The 14,168-nt window shown below is 38.8% G+C and overlaps 2 protein-coding genes across 4 annotated transcripts; one reads left to right on the forward strand and one right to left on the reverse strand.

Moving 5' to 3' along the window:
- The first annotated feature begins 390 nt into the window (after positions 1-390).
- Positions 391-3,570, forward strand: LOC113535937 (pregnancy-specific beta-1-glycoprotein 8). 2 transcript variants are annotated; one of them, XM_026929525.3, is made up of 6 exons: positions 393-610; positions 1,662-1,928; positions 2,042-2,374; positions 2,464-2,709; positions 3,192-3,244; positions 3,366-3,570. In XM_026929525.3, exons 1-5 carry the CDS (start codon positions 562-564, stop codon positions 3,197-3,199), a joined length of 903 nt encoding a protein of 300 aa, XP_026785326.1. In that variant the 5' UTR covers positions 393-561; the 3' UTR covers positions 3,200-3,244; positions 3,366-3,570. The 2 variants fall into 2 exon arrangements, with proteins under 2 accessions (XP_034154284.1, XP_026785326.1); XM_034298393.2 differs by lacking the exon at positions 1,662-1,928 and having other exon boundaries at positions 391-610.
- Positions 3,571-7,406: 3,836 nt separating this feature from the next.
- LOC113535857 (carcinoembryonic antigen-related cell adhesion molecule 5) lies at positions 7,407-12,108 on the reverse strand. Of its 2 annotated transcripts, XM_026929394.3 has the most exons (6): positions 11,877-12,108; positions 11,192-11,452; positions 10,471-10,800; positions 9,800-10,036; positions 9,347-9,434; positions 7,407-8,242 (listed from the first exon to the last, which is right to left on the reverse strand). In XM_026929394.3, the coding sequence occupies exons 1-6, from the start codon at positions 11,932-11,934 to the stop codon at positions 8,233-8,235; spliced, it is 984 nt and encodes a 327-aa protein (XP_026785195.1). In that variant the 5' UTR covers positions 11,935-12,108; the 3' UTR covers positions 7,407-8,232. The 2 variants fall into 2 exon arrangements, with proteins under 2 accessions (XP_026785195.1, XP_026785194.1); XM_026929393.3 differs by having other exon boundaries at positions 7,407-9,434.
- Positions 12,109-14,168: the final 2,060 nt, after the last annotated feature.

Consider the following 14,168-nt stretch of genomic DNA (forward strand, 5'->3'; position numbering starts at 1 on the left):
TTCATACAGCTGGGATGCATTAAAGTCTACTGTAACCAGTCTGCTGCTAAAATGCACTGGGTGTGTTGCTGTGCTGAGTAGTGTGCTGAAGCGACTTCCTTCTAGCAAAGCAAAGAGATACATAATACAGCTACAACACTGCTCATGTATATACTGTATGCTCATGTACACCGCATGTACACATACATTTAAATGGATCATTTTGCTCTGAATTGGAAACACAATAAGAAACTATGAACATTAGTCAGAACATTCTCCTTAACTACTGCCCCTGATTTGAATTCAAGGTTTGCAAGCTTCCCTCGAACCCGCTGCAACGTCATTAGAAGCGAGGAGGGGGTGCTTACAATTGTTTTCAGTGTAAAGAAGGTTTGCTTTACTGGGGGCCCCAGTCCCTTCTGGTCCCCCTTCAGTCGAACTATGGCATGGACAAGAGCAGCGATGCAAAGCAGAGCTTTTGTTAGAAGTCACAGCTCAGTTTTTGGGTTGCCAAGCAGGATCAAGTCGGAATTCCTTTCGCCTCTGCACCAGGACTGTGTAGATTTCAACTAAATCTCAAACATGCTCCAGAATATGCTGAAATGCCTTGTTCTCTTCATCCTCCAAACAGGTAAGTTAACACAGTTGGCAGGAGCCTGAAGTACAGATGATATGCACAATTCTATATTTAGTTTATAATGACCTTGAGTTTTATAAATGGAAAAATGTGAAGTGTTTTCTGAACATGAAAGGAACATTCTCTGTATTAAAACTACATTTTTATGATTTATTTATAATGTTTTATGTGGCAAGTAATCAAACAGAATACATAAACAAGCATACAATCCAACAAATAACATTGTCAAATATAAAAATAAAGCTACATAACAACATAATATTACATAGCATAACATAGAAGTGAAGTAAGGAAAGGGGGAGAAAAAAGAAGGGAGAGAAAAAAAACCAGCCGACTTTATCCAAAGACGTGGGAGGGTTTTGTGGGTGCGGGTTTTTTCAGTGAACTAGAAAGAGTCTCCTAGCTAACAGTGTCAGAATACTACTAATTCAGTAAAATGTGAGAGCAATGTGTTGATGAGTTTGCTCTTAGACCAGTGTACTCTATGGACAACTCAGCACTGTAGAACACTATAGATATGTGCACATGGAGGAGTTATGGACCTGTTCCAAGATTGCCTCCCAAGTCTCTGACTCTGTGTTTGTACTGAGATCCTGAGAGCAGATCACACACACAAGCACGCAGAGGTGAATGACTGGAATGTAAAAATCGATCATGTGACCAGTGTGTTTTCTCTATCTTTGTCTCTTTAATTCTATTTCTGAAACCAACAGCCACATAAAATCAGACCCAAAGCTTTAAGCTATTTTAATGATAAAGTTACTGGAGTATTTAGACGGAGATATTGTGGTGGGAAGACATAAGAGTGAGGCCAGTGAAGAGGGTACACACCTTCTTTTATGCAGCCTTTTTTATAGAGGTTGGTCACAATGCTTGTGGAAAAGAGAGAACAGACTTTCCTGATCAGTAATACCCCCCTGAAAAACAGCCAATTTCATTCAGTCTCTATCTGTACAGTAAGTCTGCTGATGGATAGTGCTTCCCTTACAAGTATTGAAATCTTGCAGTGCAGTAGATGTCTATGATAATCTCCCACTGTCCTTAGCATCAGGTGATGACTGCTCTCTTGAGATTTCTCCCTCAAGAGCAGTGGTGAGGTTTGGAGAACCGGTGTCAGTCAGCTGTGTGGCGTCCCGGCCTGTACGTGTGTTAGGATGGGAGTCAGCCATTGGTGCATCATACACTCACCATGACCTCACAGTCCAGTGGCAGGTGGATAGCTTGATTGACTGGATTGAGGAGCCAATCTGCTACGGAGTTTTCTTCACTGCACCCAGACAGTGTGAAGAGAAGCTCAACCTTGTTCTATACAGTATGAAAAACCATCTTGAATAGTAATGTGCATGTATTATTGCTTAGATAATAAGACTTTATCTATAGAGTTAAAGGTTGAAGGAGTGACCATATTACTTTTTGATTTGCCAGAAACTCCAGACAGCATCTCCATCAGCTTGGTGAACCACACCGGAGCCATGGTGGAAGGCAGAGAGTACCAGCTGCTGTGTGAGGTGCAGAACATTGCACCAGTCCAGTATCTCACACTGCGGTGGTACCGAGGGCAGACTGAAGTTTACAATAACACGTTCTCTGAGCTGTCACCTGCCACCCCAGTCCAAGTGTCTTCTACGCTGCTGATCACTCCAAGCAAGGCAGAGGATGGAGCTCCATACAGTTGTGAGGCAGCACTGGAACTGGGACTGGAAGGACCTCAACCTCCTCCCAAAGTGAAATCAGAGCCTCTCAGCATTAATGTTCACTGTAAGTGCATCCAGCCAGCATTGTCTATAGTTCAGTATCATTGTTTTGTGAGAACATTGGTGAAGATGTTCATGATTATTTTCCCTCAGACCCTCCTGACTCATTCGACCCACAGCAGGAGGTCGTCGAGCTCGATGATGGCGATAAGATCATGCTTAATTGCTCAGTAGGAGGAAATCCACCACCTCTGTACAGCTGGAGCTCACTGCACCTGCAGGAGCGTGACAATAATCAACCGCTTCTCACAGCTTCTTCCTCAGGCACTTACACCTGTACTGCGTACAATTTACTGGGCAAATCAAGCAAGCAGTTCATCGTCAAGCTCAAATCCAAAGGTAAGACTTTATGAGACTCTGGACATAATTCAACACAAGGTATGGTCAACTACAACAGACTGGGAATAGGCTGAACACCTTAAAGATAAATAAATCTGGGACAGTAAGGACTGCAGTTATGACATTTTCATGAAGCATTGAAAGTACTGAAATTATTGTAAGATACATATACTGTACATGTCACTGAATGATGTGTCAAAGGTTTTTTTTAGTTACACTGATTTTATTTTTCTGAAATAAAAAAATCAGCAACTGTTTAGAAAATCTGAAAATATCTGGATGATAAATGATAATGTGAATGCTATATATTATGGAGAGAGATGACAGCTTTACCCTAATACATACAGCATACGAGCGCTGTGGAGCATATGGAGGTGAAGGACTCTTCACCTTCACAGCATAGACACAAAAATTAAAAAGATTCTGTATGGGTTTCTAGTAAAAACGGACATTAAGATTCATGCGTCTTTTCCTTTTCGCAGGTGTTTAGTTTCACATGTCTTCCTTATGTTTTAATTGGATGGATTTACAGATGGTATGTGTAACTCTCCCTTTATATCCATTTAAAACATTACAACTTTTACAGTACAAAAAATCAACAGTAGTTACACTGTATTCTGAGCTGTCCTTGCTCTACTGACACTTTGCCCTTTCAGGTGTGAAGACCTCACTAAGATGTCCAAACACGCCAGAGCCCTGCAATTTTTTTTTTCAACCTAAAAATCTTCCAACTTCCCCTGTAATTATCACATACATGAATATTTCTAACATTGTGTGTAATGTCTATGATAGTTGATTTAATGTCTCAACTTGTTTAACATTTTAAAGGGTATTTTTAAAATAAAATGAGCACATACACACCTGTTTGATGAACCTGACTGGATGCTAAATTGAGCCCATTTTATTGATGTACGGCGTACAGTCACTGGCTGTATGACAGAAGAAGAGATCTTTCAACTTTGAAGTTCTAAATAAAAAATTTAAGGAGGGTTTTCTTGAAAATGTAACTAAGTAAGAATACAAGTATAAATACACCAAACTAATAGTTAAGTCTAGTAACAAAGTACAATTCCTTAAGTATTGTCCACCGTGCCCTTGTTTATAGGAGTATAATTACTGTCTGTAGCCTGTCGGTAAAGAGAAGCTTGTATATTGTGCACAGCATCAGATAGATGGAGTCACTGAGCCTCGTTTATCAAATGTCCAGTAAATTGTGCGTAAAAGTTTTTGTATACAAAACCAGAATAAAAATTTCCATCAGATTTACAGAAGTTGTGGTCCCGCTGAGTTTCATATGCGTGTGATCATGTGGACTGGATGCTAATCACCTGTAAATGACCAAGTGCTTTCGCAGCACAGCCAGTTTAGGTTTTAGAGATGCACACAAATCTCTACAAAAGACAAAGACAAGACAAAGTTCAGACAGAGCTGAAAATGACAAAATGACTAAAGAGGCGAAAGTAATCGCATGCAGTAAGCCATGGCAGTTATACACATACACATTAGCAAGTCTCCTCATATGTACATTTACACAGACTCAGGAACTCATGTATATATCTACAAATGTTTTTTTATGAACTAACAGAATTTTCCTGAACACCACACTGCTTGTGTAAATGCTCCTGCAAGTAAATTCTTTGTAGCCAGCTCGATTAATGAGCCCAGTAACTGTGTACCTACAGAGTGCATCCGTATGTTCAGTGTACCTGATAAAATGGCCTAATGAGTGTAAATACAATGTAGGTGCCTAATAAACAGTACAGTAAAGAAACCGTCATGGATAGGTGTACATGTTATTTTGACTTGCTTATATGAAGACAAATTGAATGTCTTTGACTTGCTAATAATTTGACTTCAAAATGCCAACTGCAGTATAACTTTAGTAAAGTCTTAGTCCTGCTCCAATTTCTGAGTAAAATAGTTGAGTAATAATGATTTTCTTACTCTTAGAAGTTTCTTTTCTACTTGGATATTGTATCTTTATTATAATATTTAGTGTATCTAATGTTTAGAGATTAGCATTTAGGCTAAATATGCGTATGTGCCTAGATTCTGTGCTTACTGCTCAGTTCATACCACAGAGACTCCCACAGTGTAATAATTACAAGCATTTCAAGGCCAGCAAATTCTAACATAAGGAAAACTGGTTAATATTACATACACTATTCAGGCCAAAAGTTTATAGACATCTGACCATCACACCCATATGTGCTTGTTGAACATCTCATTCCAGATTTATTCCCCTGTGTTTGCTGTTATAATAAGCTCCACTCTTCTGGGAAGCTTTCCACTAGATGTTGGAGCGTGGCTGTGGGGATTTGTGTTCATTCAGCTAAAAGAGCATTAGTGAGGTCAGGCGCTGATGTTGGGATGTCGAGGAGGTCTGGGGTTCAGTCGGTGTTCCAGTTCATCCCAAAGGTGCTCAGTGGGGTTGAGGTCAGGGCTCTGTGCAGGAGACTTGAGTTCTTCCACTCCAACCTTCAAACAACATGTCTTCATGGAGCTCGCTTTGTGCACAGGGGCATTGTCATGCTGGAACAGGTTTCAGCCTCTTAGTTCCAGTGAAGGGAAACTGTAACGCTACAGCACACAGAAACATTCTATACAATTGTGTATAACTTTGTGGTAACAGTTTGAGGAAGAACCACATGTGGGTGTGATGGTCAGGGGTGCACATACTTTTGGCTATATAGTGTATATGTATGTTTTTTGATATATTATCTCTGGAGTCAGAAACTCTAGTCATAAAATGATTCATTATATTGTGGCTTGTTTTTTATTAAGGGAGCTACTACTTTAGCGTTATAATCAGTGAATCATCAGCACCCTGCTAAACTTGAGATGTAGTACAGTATGATATATAAGTGTGTTCAGAGTGCAGTTGATTTAGGTTTAGTGATGCACACTTGTCATGAAAGACAAAGCTCTCAGAGAGCTGAAACCAACTAAATGAGCCAAGATTTGCTCCGAAGTGTCTGTAGGCGCCAGTAACAGCATCACCTCTAGATCTGGTCAGAAGGTGTTGATGTTACTGCTTTTAGCTGCTATAATGTAAGATAATGTAATGCTGTAATGTATAATGTAACATTAAATGTAACTTTTAATGGTTTAAAGTATGATGTGTTGTTCATTAATAAATCAAAAAATATCATTTTTTTATTTTAATTGTTGGTGTGTGTGTGGATAAAGAACTTCAGGACATGTTATTATTGGAAAATAATCAACTTCGGAGTGAACAGCTCTTCACTTCACCCCACCGCATCACTGATAATTTTCCTATAACAGCACCCCCAAATTATTTATCTGAGATATGCACGTAGGTTGTTGTGAAGCACACTTTACCTGTTAAAATCTTTTACCTTTACATACATCTACAAATGTACATTCGTAAATGTAATGGTACCCTCAACTGTGGAAGTACCCTGTTTGAAAGATTGTCTAGTCCAAATCAGGATAAAAAAAATGATTCATTTGTATATTTGGTCCAATTTGGTTTCACACTTCACAGATTTAAAAATGAGTGGTTTATTGGAATAGGTGGGGAATTAAAGTCTTTCATTAACTGGCCAGAAATAAGGTGGAAGGCGTGAACCTTCTGCATAAAATCACCTGAACATGAAAAAAATACATAGCTGCTGTTAATTAATAAATAGATAAATGCTTACATAAACACAGTTTAAAATAGTTAACATAAGTAATATTAGTGAACTGTATGGAGCATTTTTCTGTAACACGTTCTGTAACATTCCAGGTCTATTCTCTGGTATTTATTACCATCTCACGTATAGCTGCCATGTGGAATAATGCGCTTCATAATGTTTGGTTCACTCCATGTATTCTGGATGGATTTACACTGCAACTGAGGATTTTGATTTGGAAATAGACCAAACAGAAGTGATAAAAAAAAAGCTGCTTCAGAGGGCCTGATAAACACTTATTGAAGGGACCTGCATTCGACTTACCTCAGAAGTGGGAAGATTAGAATTATGTCATTTTTTTACCTCTGTGCATTCCAGCTACAAAATGGGGAAAAAACACCTCCATGTTCATCTTTTGTTAGCAACAAGCTAGCCAGCTAACTGTGATGAGTGATGTATATTGTCCTCCTCCGAACAGTGAACTGTAGAGTCAGTGTTACAGATTTAACAAGTGAATGTGTCTGTGTGTTGATTTATCTAAAGCACTTGTATATACAGTATAACTCATTTAAAGGTAAGAGGTGTTACTGTGTTTACTGTTCATGCTGTGAGCAGTAAACACAGTAACATTTATCTCATTTATACAACTGAGCAGTTGAGGGTTAAGGGCCTTGCTCAAGGGCCCAGCAGTGTCAGCTTGGTGGTGATGGGATCTGAACCTTAGCCACTGAGCTACCACTTGCTGAACTTGGGGGTTGAGGAGTCCGCCCTGCGTTCCTGAGTAGGATTTGAGGGGGCGTTTATTTTAGTTTTTCCTAGGCTGGAGTTGGGATTTACGAGCTACGACGTTTAGTCGAATGCAGCACAATTGAAGGTTTGCTTCTGAGATTCTTTGTGGTGTTATTACTGTGAATTTGCAAAAAGCAGCAAACTTCAATCATATTATTTGCACTTATATAGTAATATATAATTATATAGTAATAATAACAGTAATAGTATATTCCACCCGTCTGTACAAGCTCACATTCTCCCCCTTTTAATGTAGGCCATAGCAAGTAGTTAGCACAACACGACTTTTATTAAGCACACAGACATCAAACAGATATCTTTTTAGCCCAATGTTTAGACAGTTGAACATATTTATATAGTACCATCAGTAAATTACTTTAAAAAAACAGGTATAATCAACAAAATAGATGAACCATGCCTGCTAGATGTAACTGGTGGCAGCATACCATTGTTTTTTTTGCTTAGAAAACAACATGTCAAACCAAGTAGCATTTAATTTTACAAAGATACCCCAAGCACACCTTCCTTTTAGTGACGTGTAGCCAAGTACGGTGACCCATGCTCGGAATTTGTGCTCTGCATTTAACCCATCCAAGTGCACACACACAGTAGTGAACACACACCCGGAGCAGCGGGCAGCCTTTTTTTTTTTTTTTTTTTTTGCTGCGGCGCCCGGGGAGTAGTTGGGGGTTCAGTGCCTTGCTCAAGGGTCTCACCTCGGTCGTGGTATTGAGGGTGGGAGAGAGCGCTGGTCATTCACTCCCCCCACCTACAATCCCTGCTGGACCAGAGACTGGAACCCACGACCTTCAGGTTCACCTTCGGGTTACAAGTCCAAGACTCTAACCATTAAGCCACGACTGCCCCCTTTTTTTCAAGCAAAACACTTCCGAAAAAATAGATTATGTTTAAAAAAAAAAAAATAATAAAATAAAATAGATATACTGGTCATAATTAGACAAAAAAAAGTATTTTGACACTGCTGGTTGATTATTCTGGTTGTCACAGTTAATCCATAGTTGATGTGATGGACTGTACCATGTGGTAACTCTGCTGTAACTCTGCTATATGTATGGTTACTCCACTGTAAGTCACTTCAGGGCCAGCTGTAAAAAGTAATTGCAATCAGCAGCAATGAACGAAAAGAATGAACTTACAGCTTCATTCTCCCTAGTGACACTAAGTGACTTAAAAAAGACTGAATTATTTGTGTGTAAACATACAGTATATGCCCACTATATATCCACCTCATGCTAAATAATACATAATACATATACACAATGCAGAATTGTATCAACCAAGATGTACAGATGTATGTGGCCTACAAAGTTCCGGTCCATTAATCTGATTGGACAAGCAGCGTTCCAAGAGTGCTGATATTTAGCAAAAAGCACTTGGACATTTCACTGTGTGTATCACTCCGCTTGTCCATGTTCTCTACACAAAAATTCCAACTCTAACAATAGTTCATTACACTGAAACTGTTACTACACTACTGGCTGTCAGTCAGTTTGCATGTTACCATGGCAACACATACAGCTCTCTTCAAAATATAAAAAATAAAAAATAAACAAATCATTTGGACATACTGTGTGTGAAATGTTAGTTAATTTCTTAATAATTTATCAATATTAATTGCTTGTTTATAGAACTGTTAAAAAAAGCAACTTCACAGTCGCAATCGAACCTGCGGCTTCATGACTATGGCCGAATCACAGCCGTGCTGATTTTCACTACAATAGCACTCTTATCTGTGATAGTGATTATTTATGTAGTAAAATCGGAATGTGAACTGGAGCCAAAAAATGTAAATGTGTCTGAAGAGAATATATGTAGAACTGAATGCAAATGAGAGTGAAGGCTTCACAGACAGATTAACACAGGTCTTAGTCACAACAGCAGGGTTTCTCTTCTCCTGTTTGTCTAAACCTTGGGCAAGATGATTATTTTTCATGTCACAGCACATTAAAAACAGAAAAAAAACTACAAATAGACCAAGCATCTCTGAGATTATAACTCATGATCTCTTTGCTACTCAATGCTGTACCAGAATAAGAATCACTATGTGCAACCACTGGCACAAAAACACACATTTTCTGGAAACAAATTTAGCTTATTTAACAGGTGAAACTAACTCTTCACCTTCCTCTCTCTGAACTGCTGGAGAGGGTGACTTACTCTGGTTGGCAGACCTTTTACATGGCGTATACCTTTTTCTGATGATGTAAACTGTAATCAGCAGCGCAGCAAAGAGTAATCCGACCCCCAAAATAGCCCACAAAGTGGTGTTGGCACGATCTATGAGAAAAAGATATTAGGAACTAAAGCACAGGTATTATTTTATCTTTAGCACTAAAATCAGCAGAGCTCAAGGAACATAGTGCTTCACCAGCTGAGAACTAATTTAAGTTATAAATTGTATATTTTTTTTTTTTACTTATAATGAATACATGTCATAGTATGTTCACAAATGTGTATGAATGAGTAGCTGAATATAAAGTTTGTGTGATATATCAGATATATAAATATAAATCTATCATGGTGTATATTAAGTGCCCAAACTGAAGAGAAAGGTCCATGGTGCAATTTGCATTGTATAAAAAATAAAAATAAATGGATGGAATGAACATCAAATAAGAACAAAATAAATCTTTGTTACTCACATTTAGGTTTGATGATGAACAGTTTCTTTGCCTTGCCATATGGGTTTGACGCAGTGCAAGTGTAGTTTCCTGAACGAGAAACAGATAATGAGGGGGCTGATAACGTAACTGCCTTTTCCTGATATGGTGCTTCCCAGGTGTACTCAGAAGGAGGGTTTGCTCTGGTAGTACAGTTTAAGGTGATCTCCCCATCTCCTGACACTATGATCTCTGTATCATTCGAGAACACTGGCTTGTCTGAAGAAAGCAAAAAAAAAAAAAAACAAGCAATCAGCTAGTCAAAGTTAGTCATCAGCACATAAAAGATCTAAACAGTGCTGGATCCATAAAACATGAAAGTAGGGAAGTACAAGGTCCTGGAGCATAAAGACACAACAGTGCACTAAGCACGTCACATAATACAGGAGTGTTCAGTGCAGTCATATACACCTAAACCTAAAGCTAATAACGTAAGTTTCAGAAAGAACAGTTAAAATATCACATGGCACAGAGTTAACCTTTCTCAGAACTGGGCTAACAAGCTTCAGAAGCAGAAAGGACACTGCCCTTGCTTTTTTACCATCTTGCTGCGCTCTGTCACTTTTGCTTACCTCTTTAAATGACAACGAAGTCAGCTTTCAACATATCCATTGTGTGTGAGCACATGTGGCTGTTGCATTTTAGAAACTTACAGTGTACTGTGATACTGACAGGATCCGATTTCTTTGTAGGAGGAGGCTGTGGTCCGTCTGGCCCCAGTTCCAGCTTTGCCTCACACCAATACTTAGCTCCATCATCATCTCTGCTGGGCTGGATCATGCAGTTAATTGATTTGTTCACTGGTATGATGGTGGTTTCAGTAAAGGACATAGTTTGTTCCATATGAAACTGTTTGTACCACGTGACTTTAAGGTACCGAATAGGTGCAACATTTTGAATGTCACACTGAAGCCTACAGGTTTCCCCCTCAGTTACTGGTCCTGGGCAATTCTTAAAACTGATAGACAATGCATCGGGAAGCTCTGTGGAGTAAAAATATGGCTTAGTACAAAACAACTAAACAGTGATAATGGCTACCGATGAATGAAAGCTAGTGTTTCTAACTGGCAGCCGTCCATTCACTGGTAGCCACTTTTGAGCCATTATTTGGATGAACAGTCCCTTTATAATGGTAGCATGTAGAAGAGTAAACAGACCAGACACGCTCCATGGTGTGCATGTTATACAATGTAAATTTGGGCATGTTTTATTCACTTCGCTTCATTTCCTGAAACTATAACACTTTTATGTTTCATGCCACAACACAAGCAGTTTTATGGCAAAGTCATTTTAAAGGCAACAATGCATAAGTTACAGCATCTTTGGACACTTGATCACTCAAACATAAAGTTATTTAAAAGACAGCAACTTAACTGTAAACAGTAACTGGGAGATTCTTTTCAGTCTGTGACTCATTTTGCAAGTTAATATAGCAAATTGGCTGTATATCCCAGTGTGTAAGAGTCGGCACGGTCCAGGTGAGGAGCCGAGCATTTTCTACCATATCCACTGGTCCCTGCGAGGCTTCCCAGCCCATTCCATTATGGCTGATGCTAGTGGAACAGTTAGCTGAGGCTTTAGCTCCATATTCCACCACCAGTCTCGAGGGCTCAAGCACCAAGATTTCACTGGCACCTAGAAACATATTCAAAAACAAATATGGTTTGGATTGCAGAATGATAGTCTGGATCATATTGGATTCTCAGCTAGTTTCTTCAGCAATTAAATAACCACCAGATTTAATGACTGAGAGTCATTAAGGTCATTTTTAATGTGGAATAATGTTAGTAAGAGTGAGTCTGAGAAAGTCTTTGTGGTTATTTAGCTTAATCTCTCAAACATGAGAGAAACAAACCTTTAACTGAAGTTAATTTATTATAGAAAAGAATAATTAAAAAAAAACATAAATAAAGCAAACCCCTAACCCGTGCTTCAGTAAGGCAATCTACTACCGTGTGAAAACATCAGGCCAGCGGTTTACCGCGTGAAGAATGAAAGTATTCACAGACTTCAGCAGGAGGATAAACAACGAGGGTAAGTCAAAGATCTCAAATCCTACCTCTGAGAATACAACACGCTGAGAGGCACAGTACCCGGAAGAAGTCGAGGCATGCCATCACCGAAATGTTTTATAAAATCTAATTCCTGAAACAGAGCTCAGAACGAATCCACTAATCCGCGTTCAGACCTGAGAGTAATCCCTGCCCGAGCTGAAGCAGAACATCAAACCGCTCAGTGAACCAGCCACCACGCCCTGCGTAACACACACACACACACACACACACATGCACACACGCGCGCGCGCACACACACACACACTCACTCACGCGCACACACATACACACACACACACACACACACTCACTCACTCACACACACACACACACACACACTCACTCACTCACACACACACACACACTCACGCACACACACACACACAGCCGCTTTCGCTTTCGGTCTCAGGTCCACATTTCCATGTGGTGCAATAAAGCGTCGATCTTACAGCCACTTGATTCAGTCGGCTTTCCAGTAACGCATTATAAATAACCTGCACTGAAATCAGTCTTTAGATACACTCAATACATACAGTAGCTAGATACACTAGCTACTAAAATAGTTTTCATTTGTTCATAAGCCATTTTTTACTGCAAAAATCGATGTAATTTAAAATAAAGGACTATTTAGTTCGGGTCTTTAATGAAAAGAAAAAAAAAACATTAAATAAACTTGGAATTATGTTTTGTGAATAAATTGTAAAATAGAATATAGAAAAATTTATCATCTTTATGTTTATTTTGCCCTTGTTTTGTCTGATTTCTGTAACGTAGTTGCTCATTGTGTAACACTGGAAAGTCAGTTTAATGGTTAATGGAAAGAGTGAACGGAAAGGATGTGAGCACTCTTAGAAATAAAGTCATTCAGGGATTAGTCACTGATTCTTTCCACTGCACTGGGGCTTAACTTCCTAAACTTTACTTCGAAACCTTTATGATGGTGAAACACTATATGTGTTAGCTTCTCCATTGAGCCTTTAAAGATTCACCCACATGGACAAACAAGGAGGTCTTAAGGGCTTTAACTGTTTTTTTTTTTATATATATATATATATATTTAACTTATAATGGTTTATTCATCAAAAACCCAGATGTTAGTACAAGGAAAAAAGGTCACATGCAATTTTTTTTTTATTTCTTAGGTCATCCCTCTTGGGGGAAGTCTTAACGGTTCCATGTAGATTCCTACAACAAAATGTTTACCAGAAAAAGATCCAAACTAACCCTTTTAGGAAGCTTCGACCCTTTAACGCTGAGCGTTAACAGACATAGAGTAGCTGCCAACTTATAAAACTCACTGCAGTCACTCATAACAGGTGACAAATTTGTGACATCTGCTAAAATAATTCAGGCAGAAATGTTTTCACATTAATGGTATACATGAAGCACATTTCTGCCTACATCAACACTGCCATCTATATGTGACACACATGATGCCATTTTCTTTCAGCACAGCAGCATGGAGTCTCACTGGCTCCTTCAGGAGCTGCAAGTATAGATAATATTCTTAATGGTCACTTCATCTCCTGTCACTGACAGATCATGGAAAAGTTTCTGTGCCAGATAGAAGAGCAATCACTCTGGGGAAAACCTGAAAGACAGTGACATGATCACAATGTACCACACCAAAAAAAACAAAACACCTCATAGTGTGCTTTTCACCTACTTTTTGTGTGTACAAATCAACCAGAAACTTTGGATCTGTTGCTTAAATGTTTTAGACATTTTAAATAATATGAGTTTGTCATTTTTTATTGCAGCCAGGTGGGGTGCAAATGTGTGTGAGAGAGAAAGAAGCAGAAGAAAATAAGAAAGAAAAAGAAAAAAAAAAGTCCACAGATGTTTTCAGTTGTTTGATTTAGAAAATATTTTCATATAAACTGCTCATTAATGTCACACAGACGTGTTTAACTGTAGTGGAATATTGTTTTTGACTGTGGCTACATCAGTGGCCCTTGAGGTTCCAGTAAGAACTTGCTTTGGATATTTGTGTTTGCTATTAAAAAGAAATTAACAAGGAAATATATCTAGGCGACTTATTCCTAATTACTTCCTTTGTGTATCACGTTTGTCTCTGGGCAGCCCTGAAAATGAGAGAACGGTCCCTGAAGGGCCTCCTTCCTTCAAAAAGGACGTAATAACGTCAACATGTCTGATTTTTTTTAAGAGATATTAAATCTCAATCATAGATTAATGAAAGAAGCTTTCTGTTGTGGTGAACTCCCCAATTGGCTTTAAATGAGAACAGTGACAACTGGCACACTTCTTCCTTTCAGCTAATAGGATTGTTAATGAGA

The sequence above is a fragment of the Pangasianodon hypophthalmus genome, chromosome 23 (assembly GCF_027358585.1).
Source record: "Pangasianodon hypophthalmus isolate fPanHyp1 chromosome 23, fPanHyp1.pri, whole genome shotgun sequence".
Lineage (NCBI taxonomy): Eukaryota > Metazoa > Chordata > Actinopteri > Siluriformes > Pangasiidae > Pangasianodon > Pangasianodon hypophthalmus.